This window comes from Rhineura floridana, chromosome 14 (genome assembly GCF_030035675.1).
Source record: "Rhineura floridana isolate rRhiFlo1 chromosome 14, rRhiFlo1.hap2, whole genome shotgun sequence".
NCBI classification, from domain to species: domain Eukaryota; kingdom Metazoa; phylum Chordata; class Lepidosauria; order Squamata; family Rhineuridae; genus Rhineura; species Rhineura floridana.
Window position 1 is genome coordinate 37817070 of NC_084493.1, and position 24490 is coordinate 37841559.

At 45.1% G+C, this 24490-nt stretch overlaps 1 protein-coding gene across 4 annotated transcripts; it reads right to left on the minus strand.

Annotated features, from left to right (window-relative positions):
* Positions 1-4591: 4591 nt before the first annotated feature.
* On the minus strand, positions 4592-24490 carry MINDY2 (MINDY lysine 48 deubiquitinase 2). Of its 4 annotated transcripts, XM_061595191.1 has the most exons (10): positions 23617-23819; positions 21262-21368; positions 20096-20153; positions 17597-17661; positions 16261-16419; positions 15603-15705; positions 14214-14356; positions 13006-13179; positions 12055-12246; positions 4592-8785 (listed from the first exon to the last, which is right to left on the minus strand). In XM_061595191.1, exons 3-10 carry the CDS (start codon positions 20136-20138, stop codon positions 8657-8659), a joined length of 1008 nt encoding a protein of 335 aa, XP_061451175.1. In that variant the 5' UTR covers positions 20139-20153; positions 21262-21368; positions 23617-23819; the 3' UTR covers positions 4592-8656. The 4 variants fall into 4 exon arrangements, with proteins under 4 accessions (XP_061451175.1, XP_061451172.1, XP_061451173.1 ...); XM_061595188.1 differs by lacking the exon at positions 21262-21368 and having other exon boundaries at positions 23617-24489; XM_061595189.1 differs by lacking the exons at positions 13006-13179; positions 21262-21368 and having other exon boundaries at positions 23617-24490.

Sequence of the window (24490 nt, forward strand, 5' to 3'; positions counted from 1 at the left end):
TACATGTCTGATATGCCTGTCTGTGGAGCTGAAATGGGCTGCTTCTACCTAGTATCACTCTTGCTAGAGCAACTACCTTTCTCTGTTGCTCTGCCATTGACAAAAACACATTTAATTAAGCAGCTTTTGAAAACCTTACACTGTGTGGAAAGCGCAGAGTAAGAACCTTCTTCTGTCTTGGCCTCTGCCAGCGTGCATTCCAGCAGCCCCGCTCCTTGGTGTGCTCTCATGGTCTGCAAGAGTGGAAATGCTTCCCCCCCCAAAAAGCTGATACTGCTAAAGACATAGAAGGCTCCACTTGCAGCAAGGCATTGTTGCCTCAAGACTTGGCTGTATGCTCTGCCCTGGGCACAAGCAGCCAACCCTGTAAAGAGCAGCCAGGCACCAACTTGGGGGGGGGGGGACCTGTTCAAGTGAGCCCTCTTGAAGAGATGTGCCTAATCCCTAAGTTGGATCTCATTTTATCTGAAGTTTACTTGGGTGGGATGCAGAAAGTGCATGTAGCCTTACATTGTTCAGTAGTCAGACCTGTGGTGGTCTGCATCAAGAAAAGCTGTGTAAATTATGCCCATTGACACTTTTCTCCAAGTTCACTATTTTTATACCCTTTTGCACAAAAGTAAATTCATTTTGGAGGATGGGAACAAGCAACATAAGACAGTGCAGCACAGTTACTGAATTTCCTGGTGTCCCAAGAGTTCAGGTATTTATTTAATTTTAACAACATTTTGTATGTTGCCCTGTAACAAGAGTTCTTTGGGTGGCTTACAGTAAAAACAGTACAGTCCAAGCATAAAAATACAAATATAGCAACAAATTTAAACGACAGAATAATAAAGGCATTGCTCAAATGTTTTGAACAAATCTCAACTATGAGCCCTGGAAGCTTGTGCTTCAATGTTGAATAAAATTGAGAGACTCAGGAATGTAAACTCTGTAACTGGTATCCTCTCATTTTTATGTGCTCCTGTGGCATTGAGGCATGCCCAGCCCTGCCTATACTTAGCCCGGTTGCTTTTTTATCAGAACTGTGTATGTTTAAAAAACGTCATTCATTTCCACTAGATGATTCTAAAAGGGCTAGGAACAATTAATAAAACAATTTAAGCAACATCAAAATATAGCTGACACAGTCAATACAAACAGCTGTGTAATTACCTCACACTCCTTAAAGCGCTGTGTTCTTTTATGTGTTGAAATGTGAGCAGTCAGGTAAGCACCGATAGGTGTCACTGCAAAAGAACACAACTGCATCTTGCATGCCAGTTGCTGTACTGGGGTCAGCAGGGTTTAGATAGCAAATGAAGTGTGGGCTGCATTATATGGAAGATGATTCTTAAGACATCATCCTTGCAGATGTTTAGGGCATAAATTACCTTTCAGAGAAAGCAATTAAACTTTTCATTCAGGCCCAAGTTCTTGCATACTGGTAAACAATGTATGTAAATAGTTTAATATACCAAGTTCTTATAAGCTTGTTGGTCGTTTTCACTCTTAAATGCCAGCAGGGTTTATATTAGACCAGTGGTTCCAAACCTTTGTAAGTGTTGGAATGTATGAGGTTCAACTCCAACTTGGTGGGTTGAGGCTGCATGGGGTTAATAAGGGTAGATAGAGAGCTAGACCTCTTGCTGGTTGAGGCTATACCGATCCCTTTGATCCTCTGCCGTCTCTCCCTTTCCTGCTAGGCTGATAAGCAAAGGAATGTTGATCCCAGTTCCTTCCCGCCTTCCCAAGCCAGTTCTTGTCTTTCTCTCGAGAGGGGAGCAGACATCTTCTCTTTTGTCTCTCCTCTCAACCAGGATGAGGGCCAGCACTGGGAGCAGTGCAGGCTGCTGCAGCATAGCCAGTTAGCTAGATATAGAACTCTTTCCTATCAAGCATGTACTTCCAGAATAAAGTAGTTGTTTCTTATTTTTAAAGCTTAAAGTCTCTGTCTGACTAATTTGCAGGGAAGGTAGAATCTTAGCAAAGATTCAAACACACTAAGCTCGCTCAATACTCTCCGTTCCGCAGCGCTACGCAACTCAATAGAATTCCTACAGTAAGTACAGGACCCCCTTTGTAAGCTCAAAAAAATTCATGACCCCCACATGCAAATCGTAATTTTAGTCTGTTAATTGAAAAAAATACATAATGAAGTGTTAAGTAATGTCATTTTTTATTCATCTCAACAACAAATATATTATCTGCCCTTCACCAGAAAGTCCCAGGGCAGATTACAGAATATAAACTACTTCTAACAAATTTTGAAGAATAGTCAACTCACTAGGGGCTTCATGTACCAACCCCATACACATATGTGTACACCCCCATGCGTGCACAGGTGCACATACACACACAGCCTCGTCTGCTGCCCACCCAGGAAAGGTAGGGTACCTGAAAGCCTATTTGTGGGCATGAGATTTTACACAGGTGTTGCCAGGGGGGAGGTATCTTACCTGATTTTTCTTACAATTCGGGGAGGCACTCTACATTTGAGAGTACAGCACTACCACCGCCCTGTACTTCCTCACCCAAGGGGCGGAGAGCAATCCTGCCTCCACGTAGCTTCGTGTTGCTCCAGCAACCTCCCACCCTCCATGCTCTCACCGGCAGCCCTGCACTCACCGCTCTGCTCTCTGAGGAAAACCAACTTGCACTTGCACAGCAGGTTGCCAAACTCTCCACTGGCTCCTCCAGGCACTGACATGGCAAGCAGGGGAGGAAGAAGCAGCAGACCCAGTCAGGGAGAAGGGAGGGAAAGGCGGCCAAGGAGCCAGGATGGGCTTCCCAGAAAAAGACAGAGCAACAGCAGAGCTCCAGCCGCCTCATAGCCGATCCGCTCTGCAATCACGTGCCCCCTGCGTGGATTTAGGCAGGAAGGGTGAGCTCATCCTGTGCCGTGGGACGAGAGAATGGGAGCGGGATGAAATCAACATCATGGGTGGGAAAGGTTACAACCCTGACGGTCGGGCGGTCACCATAGAGGTAGAAAAAGGGGTAGAGGCAACACTCCACTCGTGGGTTACCATTATTTGCAGTTCTTTTTTAAAAAATTGTCTTGATTGTTTTGTGACCCTTTTGGGGCCACAGACCCCAGGTTGGGAATCACTGTATTAAACTGATGCTGCAAAAAACAAATTTCCTTTTGCTATTTTTATTGTATAGACTTTTGTGGTACAGAGCCCGCATCAAAGGAATGGACCTATCTTTGATATCAGGTTTCTGTCCATTTATTCTTTACTCCATGAACAAACCTTGTTTGACTAATGTGCATACCCCTTTGGTATTTTTAACTGTCATATTTATGACTTTTTGCACAATAAAGGGGCTATCAAACTTAAAGCAAGCAATGCTATAAGGTTTATTTGAGACTCTTACATTCTGCTGCCTCAGACAAAAAAGGCCATCGTCACGAACCTCTTTCCCATAGCAGCAAGCTCACATGAAGGCAAAGGCCCTCCCCAACAGCTTGGGCATTGCCTATGCCCATGAACGTTCTTGTTTCAACATGAAGATGCCATGTAACTCTTTGATAAAACTTGCTGTTCATGAATTTGTCTTGATCTGCTTTTAAAGCCATCTAGGTTAGGATATAGCCACACATCTTGTTGCAGTAAATACTATAAATGAACTTTCCCCAACCTGGCACCCTCCAGTAGTCTGGGCTACAATATCTACATTCTGATGGGAATTGTAGTCCAAAACATCTGAAGGGCGCCAGATTGGGGAAGGATGCCAGAGGTCACTGGTGTTACAAGGTTTCCTGCCTTCCAATTGTGTTCAAGCAGCATCTACATATGCACACACTTTTATTTTATGCAACCCATCCATCCATAATTCCATAAACCTGTTAGGATCTGCCTTGTTTACTTTTTCCCCTAAACAATCATTCCTCATAGGAAATGTGCTTTAACACTCCACCCCAAATCCAAGGATAGGGAAATCTGTAACCTGTCCGTTGTTGATTCCTTGCATCCTCAGTAAGCACTGCTGGGGAGAGGCAAAGGCTGCTGCCCACCCCTGCCCTAATAATTTAAGTTGTCCTTTGCTGTACCAACACCCCCCCTTTTTTGGAGCAAGGCTCAACCCTCTCAGTGGAATGTACATCTAGGAAAGTCTGGTGCTGACTGTGAGCACAGGATTCAGCACCCTGCAAATCACAGCTTTTATTTCTCGGCAAAGCATTAAGGCAGTGCATGACTTTGGCTAAGCAAGTGAGCTTCCTTGCATAGTAAGGTTTGTGCAAGTGGTAGGTGAAGATTTGCAGGTAGAGCTACATCTTGCACCTGTACATGAAGTTACCGAAAACTAGAACTGGATCATGTGGTGGGCAACGTCTGCGTTATGGTTACAAATTGCAGTAAGGGAAGCTTGATTGCTTCAGCTTTAGCATCCACTCCTTGAAGCTATCTTGGGGTTCATACAATTAGCATGGATCTACACCTGTCTGTTTATGTTAGTTTCTTTTTTAAATTATTTTGTTCAGGAGAATGTAGGCCGAAACAATAAAATGCATAATTAGCAGGATGCCAAAGTACAAGTTGAGCAAGGGCATGACTGTGTCCACCTTTCGGTTTTGGTTTTTGCTTAAATACTTCATGAGTCATTTCAGCAGTTGAATCAATTTTTATTACATGAGGAAGTCACTTAAGACTATTACAAATTATAAATATATATATTTTAAAAAACTAGAAAGAAAACAGTAAGAATGGCAACAGTTGTCAGCTCAAGACATCAAGGTAGATTGACAGGATTCAACAGAAAACAGCTAGTTGCTGGTCACAGTGTAAATCCATGCAAAGTATCTGATCTACTAGAAGACAGCCTATGACTGATCCATGTTTTGGAATCTAAAGATGGATAGAAGCCAGGAGATGCTACTGTACTTGCTGCCTGAAGGATACACATATGTGTATTTGTGTTAATGGTTAACCCCAGAGATTGGCCCTCTCTCTCCCCCCCCCATACATATCCTCCGTGGCACAGAGTGGTAAGCAGCGGTAATGCAGCCGAAGCTCTGCTCACAGCCAGAGTTTGATTCCAACGTCGGGAGGAAGTCGGCTCTCCGGTAAAAGGGGCCGAGGTCCACTCAGCCTTCCATCCATCCGTGGTCGGTAAAATGAGTACCCGGCATATGCTGGGGGGTAAAGGCCAGGGAAGGAACTGGCAATCCCACCCCATATATACGGTCTGCCTAGTAAACATCGCAAGACATCATCCTAAGAGTCGGAAACGACTTGCACTATAAGTGTGGGGACACCTTTACCTTTTACCTCCCCCCATCATACACACTGACCAAACAAGTCACGTTGAAAGCCACCTTTCAGTGGTTCTACCCCGTGGAGCTGTGGTTTGCATTTTTAAATACTGCTATCACAGGCAGAGCTAATCATGTGTGTTTTCCCTGCCAGTCATATAGAAAAGACCCCTATGATTGGCCCCACCCATATTGGTTGCACAGCTTTCAATCTCTCCTATAGCCAAAGGCCAAAACCAAGGAAAAAATAGCTGCTACAAAACAGAACCAAAAAGTTCTAATTGTCCAAGGAGGCCACCAGGGATAACTCATGATTTTTTAAAAAAACATCTCAGACATAAATGCCTTTTATAAAATTATAAAAGTATTTGGCAGTGCTTATAAGTGATAAAGTTATTGATGAATCTCTGCATTGCATACATCAATTACATTGCCATAGCCAAAAAAAAAAAAAAGATCCTACGCCAAAATCTCCTTTCCTATTCTACACTATGAAGGCAAAAGTCTCTGCTTATTAAGAGCCATAAGCATCTCTTACTCCTTCACTCCCTACATGCTTAAATCTGCTGGAAGTGATGGGATGTTGTGTTGGTTAGAGGCTTGTTGCATTACCAAGTGCAGGTCGAAGAAACGGCTTGGACTACAGCAGAAGGGAAATTCATGACAAGAGTGTGTTTGTGTTAACCTAGACAGCTTACTCTGTATCATTACTTAAAAGCTAAAACAAGTTTAGTTGCTGCCAGAATGATCAGGAACCCAACAGAGGAAGCAACTTTGTGGCCCAGGAGGCAGATCTGAGCACCAACACTGTAGCATCTCTCCTCTCCCCTGCCTCCTGCTACTCCAAAAATCCAAGCAAGAAGGGCTGGGGGTGCATGTTTGGCTGTTGTTGCTGGAGGACACAGACACTCCCTCTTCCCTCTCAGAAGGGGGAAAGGCTGTCACAGACTCTCAGAACACCTTCCCACCCACAGCCGTCTGCCAAAATACTACATGGGAACAGCCGTCTGGCAGGGCAAAACAGCGTTCAGTCACAGTCCCATCAGCCCAAGGATTCTGCTTATGCAATGGGCCCTGCACTCCCTAAATCTCTTCTAGCCGTTTCCCCAACCTGGAGCAGATTTGGGAGGCACATGCAGGTTTGGGGGAGTCCCACTGCACAAGCAGAAATTCCTGCACTGATGGGGCACATTATTTGGCTGCTACTCCGTATCTTTAAAAGGTTCTACATGCTGCACCAAAGTACAAGATTGTCAACATAAAAGGACAGGCAGGCTCTGAGCTAGCAGCCACCTCTTGCATCACAAGGCAGGAAATCAGCTCATTTCACACAGCATGTGCCCAATCTGCAGCTGGAGCATTCTGACCCCAGAACACCAGCCACAGGCCACAAATCCATGCCACAAAATCCCCAGAAACTGTTCCAAAGTCCTTGAACTTCTAATGCAAGCATGACAGCAGTAGCCTTGCTTTGCTTTCTCTCCTCTCTTGGAGAATCATTTCGCCTGCTGTAAACAAGAGGCAATGTATAGGGCCATTATGCATGTCTTTCACTGCGATAGGCTATGCAGTTGCCAAATTTAGCATGTAAAGACAGACTGGTAATGGTACAAACTCACACTTAATGTAAACACCGTAGCATTTTTTTTTTTTTGCAAAAAAAGCCTTGATATAGTTTTCTGCTAGCTTATGCGTTAAAGTTTAACAATAATGTAAGATGGCACTACTGAGGGTAATGTGCATATATGAAATGAGATACTTTGAAGACATACAAGAGATACTCTTTACATTTAAAATTTAACATGATACAAGGATAAATTCAGTTCTGAATAAAGCCATTCTTTTGTTCCTTATTTGTTCACACATTTGCCAACTTTTTTTATCTTTCAGGCTAACAGCTGGAAGCCAATATTTCTGTCTTAATTTAAAGGTATCAAATACACACACCCTGTAAAGCAGTAGACATCTCTCATTAAAATGAATCAACTCCAGGGCATGGCCTGAGCCTATCGTTAAGGTATTATGAAGCCGCAAGATGGTAGTTAGAAACATGGTATCTAATGATTAGATTAGACTATGCTCATAGAACAGCTTCAGCAAAAAATGCATATGACTCTCACGTTTAAATGATACCTCCCTCATCCGCCTCCTTGATAGCAAGGTTGTCACACTGGATGCTTGCAGGGTGGGAAGCTTGTCTACAGACGCACACATCCAGGCTTTGCGATAACAGCAAATTTTGTCAGAAGCCTCTACCAACTGAAATACGTAACTATCAAAAAGACAAAGGCCATTGCCCTTCTGGTAAGGATGCCCTGCAAGTCCCTCCCTCCTCCTTCAGAGAATAACATTCAACAAACACCCCATATCAGCACCTTTTCGATACTATTGAGATGCAGCATGTTCATTTGTATGCTGTCCAGTATGAAATCTGGTTCCTCAAAGTTCTATGTTAACTATTTAAGCCAATTGTCTTTTCCCAATAATCAAAGCTCCCTCCCATCAAAATCCAGGTGATTCACTCACAGACACAGTTAGGATCACAGCCCCAGAGTGCAGGAGATCAATTCTCAAACTCCACAGAAGTGTGCTTTAGAGCTGCACTGATATGGTACAGATTACCTACCTACAGTACACTTGATAAGGCATAAATACACACACCCCATCATATTACTCGCCCAAGGTACTTCTGGGGGGAAAGGCAAGTATCAACCCATTTTAATTCTACAGATTACAGCACATCAGCTTTCCTTTCCAGTCACCTACTCCTGCCTAGAGGAGGTCAATAAATAACAGAACAGCTCTGGTCTCACTCCTCTGTATTTAACAGGAAAAGGCCAGCTACAGCAGGGGGCTTGACCTCAGTGCGGTCCAAGTCTTCACTTCCGGATGGATTGCCCTTTCATGGCACCTAGTTCTAAGCAATGCTTTCCACTGACCCACATCTGACACAGGTTGAAGATGGCTCAGGGAACACCAATCGAGAACAGAACAGGTGAGCTACAGGCTGGTAGATGCACAGATGCCTGAAGGGTTTGCTTCCACACAATAAAAGGTCCTCTTGTGGCAACTGATGCACAGACCTCCGGCAGAAGCCCAAAATGAGAACTGCACCACTCCTTTTGTCACAGAGACAAGTAGATTTACTAACAAATATTCTGAGTTAGTTACATTCCAACAGTAACTGCGGCAATGTGGACTCCCCTCTGTCACGGTGGTTCTTCCCTTACAATGCATCGAAAGCACAGGCAGCCTCATCCAAATCCCTCTGAAAGAGAGGGTGCAGGATGACCTCAGGGGTCTTGGGGACACCAACCTCTGTGGGGCTATCAGGCACAGGCGGCATGTGGGGCGTGGAGTCCTTAGGATGGATTCCTTGTTTGTGTGCTTGAGTCCAGGAGGGCCCCCCCTCTGTTATAGAATGGCACAGCTGCTCTTTTCCTTCTCTCGCGGCTCTTTTTCCTTCTCTCGCGGCTCTTTCCGTTTCCGCTCACTGCCCCCAGGTTGTCTTCCGGTTGACGGAGAGGCAGCTCCTGGCACATGCTATCAAGCAAGGAAAAAAGTCACTTGAAGTATTTCTACCCCACTGTTCGGCCAAAACACAACAAAAAAGGCTCAGAGCAGCAAGACATCATTTATGCTTGGCAACAGTCCTAAGGCCAACTAGCCATTTGTTCCAGGCACTGCTGAGCATCCAATGGCAACAGAGAGAGAGAGAGAGAGACTGCGTCAGCCAAGCGCATCACTGGACTGGGGCAGGGGAGAGCAGTGGTGAGTGTCATTGTCTCCAACTAGCCTTCACCTTTGCCCAAGGAGAGATTTTCATAATTCCACCTCTGGAAGATGGAGGCCCACAACTCACCTTGGGATTCACCCCACGAGTGTAAGCTTGTTGCAAAGAAAGCGACCCTTGTGCCACTTTTAATGACAAAAAGAGAGACTAGCAACTTTAGTTGTCCTGTCACACACATTTCACTGCTGGGCAAGGTGAGGGTATTCAATCCGAATCAAGACAGGCCATTCAATGCTAGACCAATGTCTAGAGGCAGTCACAGTCTGGATGGTAGCCAATAAACAGAAGGAATCCTGACAAGAAGGTGATACTGATGGTAAGAGGGTCTGGGTCTCGGATAGATGATCTATTCTGAGTGGAGTTGCATTTCCCCTGAAGGAGCAGATTTGTAACCTGGGAATGCCCTTAGAGCCACCAGTGTTACATGAGGCTCGGAAAGCTTCAGTGGCAAGGAACAGCTATGCCCAGATTGCCCTTTCTGGAGCAGGACAACCCAGCAAAAGCAGTATGTGCTCTGGTAACCTTTTGTTTTAGATACTGTAATGCATTCTACAAGGAGCTGCCCTTGAAGCTGCATGCAGCAGGTGCAAAATGCAGCTGTCAAGTTACTGACTGGAACCGCAAAGTGGAATGTGTCACAGATCTCAAAAGAATTGTACTGGCTACCTGTTTGCTACTGGGGCCAACTTCAGTATACAAAACCATTCACAACTTAGGAAATAAGTGTTTAAAGAACTGCTTTCCCTGTTATCTGCTGTGTCTTAAGATCTGAAGGACAGGCCTTGCTTGTGCTTCTATCGACAGCACAGAGTAAGGCCTCCTATGTTATTGTACCCCAGTTGTGCAACTCCCCACAGTGTACAACACCATGACAACCAAGTGGGCAAAGATGAAGACAGTGACTGTCTTTGAAATAGATAACGCCAACCATATCTTATGATTAATTAAAACATTTGAAAAAATGTAGTTCAACTTCTGTGTTTTTGGAGATTTGTGAATAAAAGTAAGGTAGCAATGTACTAGCTTAATAAAAAGCATTGTACCAAGTTCTCTCATTTTCATCTCCGGCTTTTATTTCATAAAGAATATGTTGCATTTGTCAAATTGTTTGTCTTTTTGTTGCTCATATTTGACAATTACATGTTTTTGACTCCTCCCCTTTAAAACACACATACACACAATGGTGTTTTTTCAGAGAAAGTTGCTCATTACTGACAATGATCACAGCTAACAAACTGACTAAGGTCACAGGCTATACAAATAATATAGAGCCTTCATTAATCCCTCAAGATGGCACCAACCACCCCATTTTTAATTTTCTACGGAACTGGACAGGACTGTGCTGACTGATGAAAAGGGGAAGGAAGGACTGTTTTACACCAGGTATGTTTCCTCAGTAGAGATATTATGAATTATGATCATTTTCAGATAACTGGCAAAATTAGGAAAATGTCTGAGTATAAAATGCAGAAGGCAGACTACTTCTCAGCCTCTATGAACAATTACATCCATAAGTGAAATCTAAAAACTAGTAAGTCTTCCCTTGCATTATTTACAAATTTTGCTTTGTCTGTCCTGCATTTTTTTTTAGCAATTATAAATATTTTCCAGTCAATCTGAGCTCTGCTAGGTTTAAAAGGTTTCAAGCCTACAGCTACCAACTGGATTTTACATACTGATTACTACTCACGGCCAATAGCCAACATGGATGACAGCTTTACCAGGTCGCAGGCTATTCACCCCAGCTACCGCCCCTTCTGGCCCATAGATTCCTTCAGGCAGGCCTGTGTAGATACCAGTTAAAGAGTTGGCTTCTCTGCTGCCAGGTTGCTGTTTTATAGCATCTATTGGTTTTAGGGTTTTTGTCTTGTATTTTAATGAAGAGTACCACCCCAACAGCCTTTCGGGTGAAGTGGGCTATAAATATAGCAGAAAAAAGGGGAAAAAAGGGGGGGGGGCAAGATGCTAGAAATTTTATATCCCAGGATATATGAATACACCTAATGAACTCTTTCTTGTGGTGGTTGAATTGATAGCAATTTTGTGCACAGAAAGATATTACACACCAGCTATTGTAAGTAAAAAAAAAAATTATATAGAGATTCATCATGTATGGTTTTAATGTATATGTTTATTAATGCAGTTTGTCCCTGCTATTTTATTATATTTACAGCCCCTGATGAAGGCCTGTATATAGTGGCTGAAACGCGTTGGGCTATTGAATAAAATATATTTTTCTAGCATCTTCCCCCCCCTTTTTTTTCTGGTTTTGGATGCTATCCACTTTCATCTATAAACATAGCAACCAGCAACAACTTTAATGTGCCATCAGCTTTTGTAAGCCGCACAAAGCCACTGATGGGAAAGAGGGAGCACATCAGCACAGCCAAAGTTTCCACATCTGAAGGGGTGGCAGGGAAGCAGAGATATGTTCATATGCCCAGGCCAAAATGGACAGACGGCAACGGTGCAACTGTGCATGCTGCTGTTTTGCTCCAGGATGAAAGAAAGAGATTTTGGGTTCTGAGCTGAACAAGGAGAGCAGCATCTGAAGAACCTGTCAGAAATGCTCTTGGAAAAGCTTCTGACTCATCTCGTTTCCCTCCGGGAGGTGGAACCCCTGGCTATCCACGGATGCATGCTGTGAAAGAGAGGGTTGCCAGGAGGCTGGGGAGGTACTTGGACAGGCCCAAACTGCTCCATGCCAGGCCTAACAAGTGAGGCAGGCCCAGTCCAGCCCCTCAGGGCCATCGCGAGGACTCCTACCTCCTCTCCCAGAGGGAGCCCTTCGTTCTGCTGTCTCCATAGGGCAGTGGCTCTCCAGGGCTTTAGACAGACGTATTTCCCAGCCCCAGAGCCTGGGACCTTTGGCATGCCAAGCAGGAGCTCTGCCACTGAGCCCCTGCCCTTTCTTAAGGAGATTAAGTCCCATCCAACTCTTGAGTAAACACGCACAAGACAGGAGTACGAGGCAAGTGTCCAGTTGCCAGGAGTGCTGTCGGGAGCCAAACTTCCTTACCTGGACCTGAGCAGCAGCGGTGGCAGCGGCAGCAGCTTGCTCCTGCTCCTGGTAGTACTGAGAAGCCCGCCTGTCCTCCTCTTCCTGAAGTTTCTTGGCAAGTTCAAGGTCACTGATTCCTTCTGGTATCTGCTCCCAATTAATATCTTGGCTTTGCTGCTCTTGTTGCAAGGACAATGCCATCAGATAGTCCTAAGACAGAAATCCATCCGTGAAGGGCATGATACAACCAATGGGATTCTGCCCTCCAAATTCTCAGCCTCCCTCCGCACACAAAAGGTAGGCCACTATACTTTCAGGAGCCGCATGACAACTGACATGGCAGGCCCACTCACACGCAAGTACAATGAACAGGGGAAGAAGCTACTGGGCAGCTGGTTATGAGTTGTACCTGCTGAATCACTGCAGCAGCTGTTTATGGAATCCAGCAGGACAACTCATGCTCTCAGACACGATGGACAGAATGCACCCCTCAGATGCCTCTGCCTGCCCTCAAGATCTCAAGGAAGGAGGAGGATATTCCTGTCATGAGGCTTGCACCAAGTATCTCAGTGCTCTTTCTGATGGCTTTAAAAAGGGGATAAGACCATTTCATGGAGAGGCTAGCCATGGCTAAAGGTTATCACATGCCTCCAAGTACCATCAGTTGCTGGGGGGCAGCAGTGCAGGGGGCTGCTGCCCTCAAGTGGAGGCATCCAGATGGCCACTGTGGGAAATAGGGCTTTGGTCTGATCCAACCAGGCTATTCTGATGTTCTTAAGAAACCTAAAGTTATGCTACACAACTACATAGTTAAGGCAGACATTGAGTTCCGCATAGTTTATTCTACTTCCTGAGAATTGGGAGGGAAAATGTCGTTGGCACAAAGAAGTGCATGTGTGGTGGTGGCGAAACTGCATTCATCCTAAGTACTGAAGAGGCAAAGCAATTGGATGAGATTCCCAAATCTACCTGGTCTATCTGATCTTGCTGTCCTCTGTATACTGTTTCTGGGTCAGATGGAGGTCGTAGACGAAATTCAGAGTCACAGAAGTTTCCATCCCCATCTACATTGTGTAAACTTTCCCAAACAACTTTATCTTCTGTAAGGAAACCCTGATCTGTCACCAGGAGATAAAGCTGGCCCTAAATGAAAAGGAATTTTTTTTTACACACATGCTGTTGGAAATTGATTGGGGAGGGGAGGGGAGGATGGGGGCCGATTTCTGCTAATGCCACGTCCATTGCTTGGTATGACATTAGAGACCACCTCCTGAATATTTATAGCTCTAGAAACCATACTGGTTGAGTCTATAACCTGGCTGCACTATTCTGCTACTTCCTGTTGTCAATCATCAAGCTGTTCATACCAAAGACTTACACCACTATACTTCACAGCACACAGCTGTAAAGTTATCTCCAACTATTTCATACATTATACCACTCCAGCAAGGTGGCTCTCCATACGTTGCTGCATGCCAACCCTCGTCAGCATGCCCTATTGCCAAAGGTGATGGCAGTTGCATAGTACAACAGCTGGAAGGCCACAGATCCCCAATCCTGCCCTACAGCCTCTGAACACATCTGGCAGAAGGTCAAAGAGACATGGCACTATCTAATGGCACGACAGCATGCAGATGTAGGAATCAATTCAGCAGTTATACATTTTGATACCCAAGATTCTTGTAAGAGACAGCTGATTAGCCAAAGTCACAACTGCAATACTAGAGGGAAAGCCTTAAAACTGAAGTACTTGAGTATGCATGCATTCACAAGGAGCTTCAAAATACGTTAAAGGAAACACACTTAAAAGCCAAGAGGCATTCCTTAAAAAAAAGATCTGAAATGTTTAGATGACCTGAGTCTCTAGCTTTGATGGCCCTACTCAAGCAGATGCCACTGGAGGACATAGGGCAGGGATAGGGAACCTGTGGCTCTGCAGATGTTGTTGGATGTCATCTCCCATCAGCCCCAGCCAGCATGGTCAACGGTTAGGGATTATGGGATTAGTAGTTCAACAACATCTGGAGGGCCACAGGTTTCCTATCCCTCTTCTAGGCTAAAGCAGCCACACGACACTTTAGGGGCAGAGAGGACATTAACTAGGAGCAGGCTACAAGCTCATACCTTGTCAGTTGACATGCTCAGATAAAATACAGAGACTGTTTGTAACCAGATACCTTATGTTTGGTTATGGTGCTGAAGTGGTTGTTTCTGAAGAAGACACACAGTTCTCCTTCTTGAACAGTAGAAGTCAGCTCACATAACCCATGGTAGGTTAACTGAGTGGCTGTGTTGTTTAGGAACTGCTCTGCGATGGAACCTGTAAAGACAAAGCACTCTGTTCATGGGCAACATCCTGTACAATTAATGCCTAGCTAGATTTCACTAGAAAAGACTTGAGACCCAGTTCAAGGTATTCTACAATTATTATTAGATATCTTACCCTCCCCTTCATCATAATGTCCAGGATGGGTTACAAGCAATTTAAAAATACAATATTAAAATCAGTTTAAAACAAATTACAGTCAAGAGAACAGGATGGGCCCTAAAATATATAATCTCTCAGGTATCAAGGTAAATAGGCATATCTTCAGCCTGCGACAGAAACTACATAAGGAAGGTGCCAGACACACCTCTGTGGGGAGGGCATTCCACAACTTAGGGACTGCCACAGAGAGTGTCCTTGCTCGGGCCGCCAATCCCCGAATGTCTGAGAGTGGTGGATCTCTTCTGCTGATCTTAACACCTGAGAGGGTCTGTAGAGAAGAAGATTGTCTTTCAAACATTTTGGGTCTAAGCCTGCTGTACTGTGGCACCCAACTAAGCATGACACTTGTCTGAACAAAAGGGAGTCTGAACGTTGGGGTACAGAGTGTTGGCTAGAATAACATGGAGCATGCAGTTACCAACTGCTTTGGCTTACAGTCCCATTGTAAGCCAATTCAGTTACGGACTGCTCAATGGTAAAAGGAATAAATTGCAGAAAAGACTTTCAAAGGCCTTGGGGAATCAAGTCTGTCATTCTCAAATGATTAACAGGTAGATTATGAAGCAGAGTCATAGGCTCACTCCCAAGTTAAGTGGGCACCAGATTGGTGTCGGAGTCTCATAAGGTCTATGCTTGAGGTGTTATCAGTGGTTCTTCCCACCACCCCCAAAACCTCCTCAGTGCATGAGACCAAATACTGGCTTTATAATCATGGAAGCTGTGACACAAAAGAATAGGGCTACTGCCTTCATGCTCTGCATGTCAGCCTCCCAGAGACATCCAGTTAGCTACTACAAGAAACAGGACACTGGATGGGCCTTTAGTCGACTCCAGCAGGGTTCTTATGGAGTCTACTCATGTCAGCTACGTGGTGCTTCCATATTCGGAAACACTAAATGCCACCAAACACCAACTGCTGAAAAAGAAGAACAGGAGAGAACTATTGCCTTCATACCCTGCTTGTGGGCTTCCCAGAGGCATTATGTCTGATTGCCCACTGTTGACAAAGGATGTTGGATCTGTTAGACATTTAGTCTGATCAAGTAGAATTTGTGATGCTCTTCAGCAATTCACCCACCTTCATCAACCAGCTCACTGTTGTCTGACTGCTTACAACAAATTATTTTCTCCACTAGCTGATTGTAGCTGCAGTTACCAACTGCTTTCACAATGTCAGCAATCTGTGTAAAGGGGAAAAAGATACACCAAGCTTGACTGATCTTTTGTCTATTCTGAGTAAGACAAGTTAATGCTGCCACTAGTTAAAACTACACACAATTGAATAGTACCTTCAAAAAACTTACACACAACCCTCAACTCAGAAACACTACCATGATGACACACACAAATGGAATTATGTAACATCGTCTTCTCCAACACTTGACGAACAAAACCATATGTAACTGCCCATCAACCAAGATCATTTTTTGCATGCCTTTCTTAGGGAAGGTAGCTGGGTGACTACCGGAAAGAAGGCCTTTCCTATGGTGAAGCCATACTCTGCAATCCCCCAACCACCTTTGGCACCTTTCCACACACTCTCTTGTGCACAAGGAGAATTCTGCACTCATAGTTGCATTTAGGATCTTTACTAGATTTAGCCACTAAAACGTTTATCTTTCTGTTTTTATCTGTTGTGGTTTTTACTGGAGTTTTTAATTTTTCTTTTAATGGATTTTTTTGTAGGCCACCTTCTGAGCAGCGGACAAATTAACACATGACCTAACCTTGCTTACCTGGGGGTCCACTAGCCATCCATGGTATAATGGAATATCAAGAAGGTCAAATACTATGCATTCAGGCGTGTATTCAAACACTCGTACACCAGTGAACTTCACATTCACATCAAGACCTGTCTGAAGCTTGTGCAAGATTGCCATTGCATCACTCATATTCTGCCAAATGAAAGAAAACTAAATTGTTTTCATCAGACAACACAGTACTAGTATTAGTGATAGTATTTTAAAAGCAGATTACAGTAAAAATCAAAAGCTGATGAGTTCTTACCACTGTATGAAGGCAGTAGAAAGTATAAAAAATCCATCATTTACAGTAGGGAAAAACGTTGATCAGATTATAAGCTCTTTTACCAATATGTTAAAAAACTTTAGCAAAGTACACTAAGTGTCCAAACCAATCCTTATATTCATAGCTTCTAATACCAACAAGGGAGCCAGTGTGGCGTGTTGGACTATGACCTGGGTTCGAATCCCCACATAGCCATGAAGCTCACTGGGTGACCTTGGGCCAGTCACCGCCTCTCAGCCTCAGAGGAAGGCAATGGTAAACCACCTCTGAATACCCCTTACCATGAAAACCCTATTCAGAGGGTTGTCATAAGTCAGGACTGACTTGAAGGCAGTCCATTTCCATTTTCAATATCAACAAAATCCAGGAATTTCCAACAAATAACTAAATTTTACCCTAATTTACATATTGAATATTACATACAAAAATATTACGTATTTTCTTATTGAATTTTATCAGGGTAGGGGGTGTTTGGCAAACGCTCAGCATTAAGAAATAAACTGCTTGCAATTTTTCAGGCAAATCAGGATTTTCTCAAAACTCACTGCATGTATTTTATTGGTACTTTACTCCCTTCCAGGTTTACTACTAAAAAAACTGCATGAAACTAACAGAAAACAAGCTTGTTACACAGAGACAAAATAAGACAGCCTGTCATTCATTAACCAGACTTTATTTTTAAAATTTATATCCCGCTCTTCCTCCCAAAAAATCACCCCCTTATCTTGCCAAGACAAATATCACCATAGACTCAAGGTATGAATGGTCCCATGTTAGTAGGAAAAGCAATCTGATCAGATTGCAGGTTAATTCACTAATGAATTTCCCATCAGGAACATGATAAAAAGTCTAGGAGGTCATGTTACCATATATACCTCATGCAGAAAATAAATGTATTTTTAAGCGTAGCAGGAGTCTGTCTTCTACTGATTTACTCTTGCTTTTAATATGATTATACTAGAGCTTTATCTTTATAATATGAATGAAAAAAATCAATTCACTACTAGAAAATGCCACTTACTCTTAAGAAGAGCTTGTTATTACCTGCTCATAGTTTAAGCGCTGGATTTCAGAGATTTCTTTTGGTTTTGCATCAAGGATATAGTCTCCTATAAAAAAAAACTAATTTGAAAGCTGGAACCTTATAATCCCAGTCTAATCTTGTTAAAAGTTTTCAGTTCTTTGGCAGAAAAAACTACCAATTAGAGGAGGAAATCTGCTCAAGGATACTGTAAAGATCTGAGCCAATGCCCCAAACCAGACAACTGCTGCTCACCGGCATGCCAGAATGAGTTCGCTGCCTTCCATGTATGCCTTGAAGGTCAAAGCCAAAGGTTGATACTGGGGTTCATGACTTATGCTTTGTGGTAAAAGCTTGTTTTAAGAACAGTTAAAATGACATTTATACATCATCCACGTTGAGACAAATCAAAGAATGCCTTTATATTCAGGAATGCCTATAAGCCAAGTAATATTTTGCAATAAAAGTGTTTTTTCTAAAAACTTCTCATTTGACTTACCAACCCAAACTTTTGGTTCATTCTGGGAACCAGAATGTCAAGCCATAGTAATCAAATGCTCAGCAGTGTGGTTAAGCCACAAGTAGTTAACAGTCTTTAATACTGGTCCTCCAAAGGCATACACAAGTAATCAGCTAAATGAGTGCATACAGACAGAAACAATGTGGCAAAGGCATTACGATTTAAGCCAAGCTTCACCAACCTGGTGCCCTCCAGATGTTTGAACTACAACTCCCACCAGCCCCTATATGGCCATGCTGGCTGGGGCTCATGGGGGTTGTAGTCCAAAATGTCTGGAGGGCATCAGGTTGATGAAGCCTGAGTTAAGCTTTGGCAAGAGAATCATTCTGTCTGAATCCTGCTTGCTTGACCTTTACATCCCCCCGTCAACTTTTGAGTGGCCTTTTCTTGTTAAATCAGCTTTAACAACTTATCTTTTAACATTAATATTTCATACTATTATATTTCTTTACTCTAATATAGACAAACATTTGAAAGTGTATATGAAAGATTTTGCTTCCCGCATATCAAACTTTTATCAGCGATCAGCAACCACAGAAGACAAATATTGCCACCAACAAATTGCTTCTTTTGTAACAGGGTTGGAGAACTCCCAAAATATCTAGCCCAGTGTTTCCTCAATCGGTGTGCCTCCAGATGTTGCTGGACCACAACTCCCATCAGCCTCAGCCAGCATTGCCAATGGTCAGGAAAGTTGGGAATTGTGGTCCAACAACATCTGGAGGCACACCGGTTGAGAAACACTGCTAGCCCATGGTGCATTCTCTTCTGGCCTATAGCTGCTCCTCCTTAGACACCACTCCAACAAGCCCACCATATTGACTTGCTGGAGGGAGAATAGATTTCCCTTTCTCTCTCTGCCTCCAGGACAGAAACACACTGGTCTACCTGAAAGGAAATGGCTCTGTCCCTCTTTTGATAGCTCTCTTCTTCCATGCTGGGCAAGGAAGAAGAGAAACCTCTTTCTCCCCACTCCCTACAGAAGCTAAGAGGGAACAGGCGGCCCCACTTGCTCCTGGCTCTAGCCCCGCCCACTGACAGTTTGCAGCCTCCAAGAGATTACACCCAAAGGAATAGAGCCCTTGACACAGAAAAGCGTTGCTGCCCCTGCGCTGTAACATCCATACAGATATACCAAGAAGTGTATCCTATAATACTGTTTCCAGTTAGTAGCATCTCTCAACTTTTAATTAAATTATTCCCTGGGGGAAAAAAGGGAACAAGCCTATATTATTCTAAAGTAACATACTATGCCTATTTAAAGGCAGAATGAGTCACGGCACCTGCAAATAGCCATTCCATAATGAAAGTGGAGCAGCTGAACTCCTGCTGCAGAACTGAACCAATACATTTCAGGATTACAGATGCTGCTTCCAGCTTATTTAGTCCCAATATAATTAAAGAAAATTCTGATTTCCCTTCAAAGTGATACTAATTACAGCTAACACTGGAAACTAGTGGCTTTTCAAATTTAAAGAGACAAAATGCAAGAATAGACATCTCATCTGCAGTCTGAAGTCACTAAAACTAACCAAATCCAAACGTGTGAGAAGGTCTGGTGCAACTCCCCAGGTCCTCATTTTCCAACCAAGTGCCAAGATCCAAAGTGAGAGGGAAGAATAGCTTTTACTGCTAGTACAGTTTCTCTTCCCTGCAGAATCCATAGTGGGCAAAGGCAAGGTAGCGAGGGCCCCAAGAATAAGGCACCTAGGCAGAAGCTATGTGCGTGCAGCGGACAGAGGAGTGATTCACCCTCATCATCCAAGGATCGTATTTCTCTCTCTCCCCCCCCCCAAGCTCCCCCAACCCACAAGGAGACTCCCACGATACTGGGGAGCTAACCAAGGCTCATTTAAACATTCAACTGCCAGCAAGCAGGCTATCGAATATCAGGTTCTAGACAATCCTTGCCCTAACAAGATGGACTCGCATCGGAAGCGGCCCCGTGCAATGAACATTTTTTCTTAATACAAATCACACATGCAGTGTAATCAGTACTAACCTAAGTATTCCATCAACTGCTCAGCAGTTATGATTTCCATCATGGGTGGCAGTTTCACCTGGGAGAGAAGAGAATTTAAGCTCTATTGTTTTTGTACTTAAAAGACAAGAAAAGTTGGTAAAAGTTAAATACCCAAATTTGTATTGTAGATGTACAAGTGAAGAGCCACAGACATTTTTGTTACATGTAGAAATCAGTGGGATACCAACTCTTGGCAACCATATTAAAAATAACCAATAAATACAAGATCTTGTTGCCTCAAGTGAGAGGCACACATTTCTCCACTGCTTCCATATTCCTCCATCTAGGAAATACCAGAGGGAAGACTATTCTTCTTTTGATGACTTCTCTACCACAACTTGATACAGCTCTATACATACACTGCAGAAGAGCTGTATTAATATTCACTTGTACTTGATGTTGAAGTATCTCATAAAGTTAGCCTCACTAACAAAGTTTTTGATGTCTCCGCTTTGGTCCACAGAGGTAACTGCTTTACAGCAGACTATTATTACAAGCATACTGTAAGTGGTCAGCAGTATTAACATTGCATGTATGCCTTTTATAAAATGTATTTGTTAAAAAACGTTAGTCTCCTCTCATGCAGAGCAGCTACTGAAGTCATTACAATGAACTGGCAAGCAGCACCCGTGTATGATGCTGAGCAATTTATATAAAGTCCACGTCTAGTACTGGTACCCAGCAAGACCGAAAGAGCTTTACCATACTGGAGCAAAGAGTATGGGCAGGTCACTGTGCGAGTGATATGGCACACATGCATTGCACATGGCTGACTTTCCGAAAGGCTTCAGTGGATCTCTTTGAGTCGCACAGTGAGACAAAGTTCCCTCAAGATTCTGAACAGGGGCCTAAAGACAAGATATTTGGAGCTGCTGAACAGCAGTAATTCAAAGCTACACTGACAACACTGAAAACTACAACCAGGATACAGAGGGGAAATGGAATGTTTTAGGCAGCAGTAAAGCTGAAGAAGATGCTGACGTTGCCAAAGTAGTGCTCTCTTCCATGGAAGCTTTCAAATTGCAGAAATTGCTAATAGCATCTACCAAAATTTCCATTTCTGCAGAATGCTGCATGCATTTCCAGATTGAGATTTGTTTTGCCAATAACTGAGTTTCCAAGATGAAACATGTCACAACTATTACCCTTTTGTAGCAAAGTTGTTTGGCAACAGTCCCTGCTTCCCTCTGAACAGTGCTGTTAGAGACACAATACTGATTTAGGGTTCCAGTACCTTGCAAATAGAGGTGATCTGTAAAAAGGCAATTTCACACATTAGGCATGGCAAGCCTGGGTTTGCCACCTACACAAGGAACTGCACACAACTCTAGATTCCTGACATATTCCTCCATGGCATTAAGGGCTTGCTGTCTGAATTTTTAATTGGCCAGGGGCCCATGAGCCACCGGGAAGCTGCAGCCCTTGCCTCCCAGGAAGATCATCATGGTGGAGGGAGAGAAGTGTGGTGGCCAAAGGAGCAGCTGCAGGGAGCCTCCTCCCACCCCGGCATGAAACAGCACTCTGCTCTAACTGCCAGTTGCCCTGGGACTGCATAGCTGAAGGAAGATAGGAAGCCTCCTTATACTAAATCAGACCATTGGCCCATCTAGCTCAGCACTGTTTACACAGACTGGCAGCAGCTCTCCAGGGTTTCAGACAGGGCACTCCCCCAGCCCCACCTGGAGATGCCAGGGAATGAACCAGGGCCTTCTGCCTAAAAAGCAGACGCTCTACCACTGGCCTACAGCCCTTTCCCAAGGGAAGCACACTCTTGCCCCATCCACTGGTCAGGGGACTAAAAGTCACTAGGGTGTGTGATTTACCATAATGTGTTGCAAGCCGTAAAGAAAGGAAGACAAATATAAAAATTTAAACAAATAATGCACCTAGAACACCCCTACAACATGTTCTACAACAATTTTTGTGTGAAGCTGATCTTAACTTGGCAAGTGATAACTGCTCATATTTTTAATGAGAAAGTCTAGAGGCAAAGAAATTCTTCATGTGAGGCTTGTGACATCACACAAATGAAGCATCTCCCTAGACTTCTACACCTGCTCTATGCATCCCAGGAACCACCACCTCCAACACTGATGCACCCCATTGCTAAAACCAAATGCGCTATTTTCCCTTACAAAGCTGGATTAAAAAGAACTGCATTTCTTTGGAATACAATGATGTCTGCCAAACGGCCATAAAAATATCTAAGAGGGAGGATTGTACAGTTGTCCTGGGGGGACGCCTTTTCACATACAGCTACAGTAAGGGAACTGCATCTTTAAAACCTACCTTTTGCAAATGATCACAGGACAGAACTCACTCTTCACCCTACCCCCATTACAGCTGTCACCAAGACAGCTAGATAATCAGCAAAATGTGGGATTTTTACCTCTAGGAAAATAAATCCTTTTCAGAACAACCAAAATTAATCTAGTACCAGTTGGCCAAATTGGAGATAAGGTGAAGAATACCACCTTCCCAAATAAAGAAAGAGCCTATCACCTGTTCCCAATTCACCACTCCTTTCAGCATCTTTGGCCAAGGCTAAAAGCCGCCTCACAGTCCCTGCACAATTGCTCTCAGTGCATCCCAAAACCAGCACCACCACCCCATCCGCAAACTAGTCATATACTAGAGTGTGATTTTATTTTGATAATCTTTTGCAAGATGCTTTTCGAGCCTCTCAGGACCAAAAAGAGGGATATAAAATAAAGATTAGCTGTCTTCCGTACCAAATCAGCAATCTAGCAAGAGTAACATTGTCAGACTATTGTGATTGGCAGCCACCATCCTGAGTATTAAATAAACAGAGAAAAATTCTTTTAATGGAAGATGGGAACTCAACCTGGGACCTTCCACAATCAAAGCACAGAGTCCATCACTGGGCCACAGGGTGCACACAGCTCTGTCCTCCAACCCCTTCTGACCCCCACAGCACCTGCCAAGGCTGCCTCATGACAGCGCCAGGCTCTGTCTCTACCCAGAGAGAAACTTGCCCAAGTCAACAGTTCCAGAGCAATACAGACAAGGAAGCCCCCACCCCCATGAAACACAGCCAGTTGCCACAGGGAATCCAGGTGATCATGTAGCCCAGTGGCTCTCCGAGATGCCAAACTGGAGTGTTCCCAGCGCTACCTGGAGATGGCACAGACTGAATGTGGGCCTTGTTATGAAAGCCCGGCGCTCTGCCGCTCAGGCAGGGCCCTTCTCCTAAGACGCCGGTTCTTAACTTTTCAGGGGGTCAAGGTTCCCTTTAAGACTGCTGAAAGCTAGCCCCCCCAAATAAAAAGATAAAGAAAGGCAACGCATTTTACTTCCCTGGGGTTCACAGACCCCTAGCCTAGGTGAAGCCCCCCGCCCTCAAGGCGGCCCTCCTGGGCTTCAGAGGAAGCCGCCTTCCAGAGCGCTCTCCAGCGGCGCTGCCTCCAAGGGCTCAGGCGGGCGTCTTCCCCACCCGGCCGAAGCTGCCCAACGCCGCCCTCCCGGCTCCAGCCCCGCACCTTCCAGGCCAGCAGCAGCACGTTCATGATGGCGAGGAGCGGGCAGGGCCCGTTCTCGTTCTGGGTGATGACGGGCGTGTTCTCCTCCTTCCAGCGCACCCACTTGATGTGGTACACGGACTGGCCCGGGAAGCGCTCCTTGGCGCCTGGCGGGACCGGGCCGAGGGGCGGCGGCGAGGCGGAGCCAGGTGCTGCCGCCGCCTCGCCCGCCTCTTCACCGGCGACGGGGGCTCTCCTGGCCGCCGCCGCCTCGTCGGAGTCGTCCGAGTCGCAGCCGCTGTTGAGGTCGGAGCTGCTGGGCCCGCCGCAGGAGAGCAGGTTGGAGAAGGAGCCCAGCGAGTCCTCGGCCGGGCTCGTAGCGCCGCTGCCCGAGCCTGCGCCGCCCTCGCCGCCGCTTTCGGAGGCTGGAGCCGCCGTTGCCTCAGCCCGAGAGAGGCTTTCGGGCGTCGTCGTGTCTCGATCGCTCGCGGCTCGCGGCGGCTCTTCCAGGCAGGGATGGGGAGCCACCGCCTCTGAGGGGAGCGACGAAGAGCTTCCCGCCCGCCGCTTCGCCACCGCCTCCCCGTCCTCAGACGCCGATGCCGCCGCCGCGCGGGACTCAGAAGCGATCCTCGCCTGTTCCTGAGGGGAGACGCGACCCGCCTCAGCTACGACGACGGCAGCGGCGCCCAGCGGGGCGGCAGGAGGAGGAGGCGGCAGCTGTGCCAGGCCTTCCATCGCCCTCGGCAGAGAGCCTCCGCCCGTCACTCAGCGAGGCGGCGGCGGCAGCATCGCCGCCGCTCTCGTGACGGCCGCTACTGGGCCGAGAGGCGCTCGGACGCCATGACAGGCAGAGGCCACGCCCCGCACGGGGTGGAAGGCTCCGAGAGCTGGC

Bases quoted from the DNA above. Each gene is read 5' to 3' on its own strand.
- MINDY2 (XM_061595188.1), bottom strand. From the start codon at position 24,333: ATGGAAGGCCTGGCACAGCTGCCGCCTCCTCCTCCTGCCGCCCCGCTG. The intron at 15,706-16,260 runs GTAAGCAAGGTT...CCCTTTACACAG, and splicing joins GATGGCTAGTGGACCCCCAG to ATTGCTGACATTGTGAAAGC. The intron at 13,180-14,213 runs GTATCTGGTTAC...CTTTTCATTTAG, and splicing joins GCACCATAACCAAACATAAG to GGCCAGCTTTATCTCCTGGT.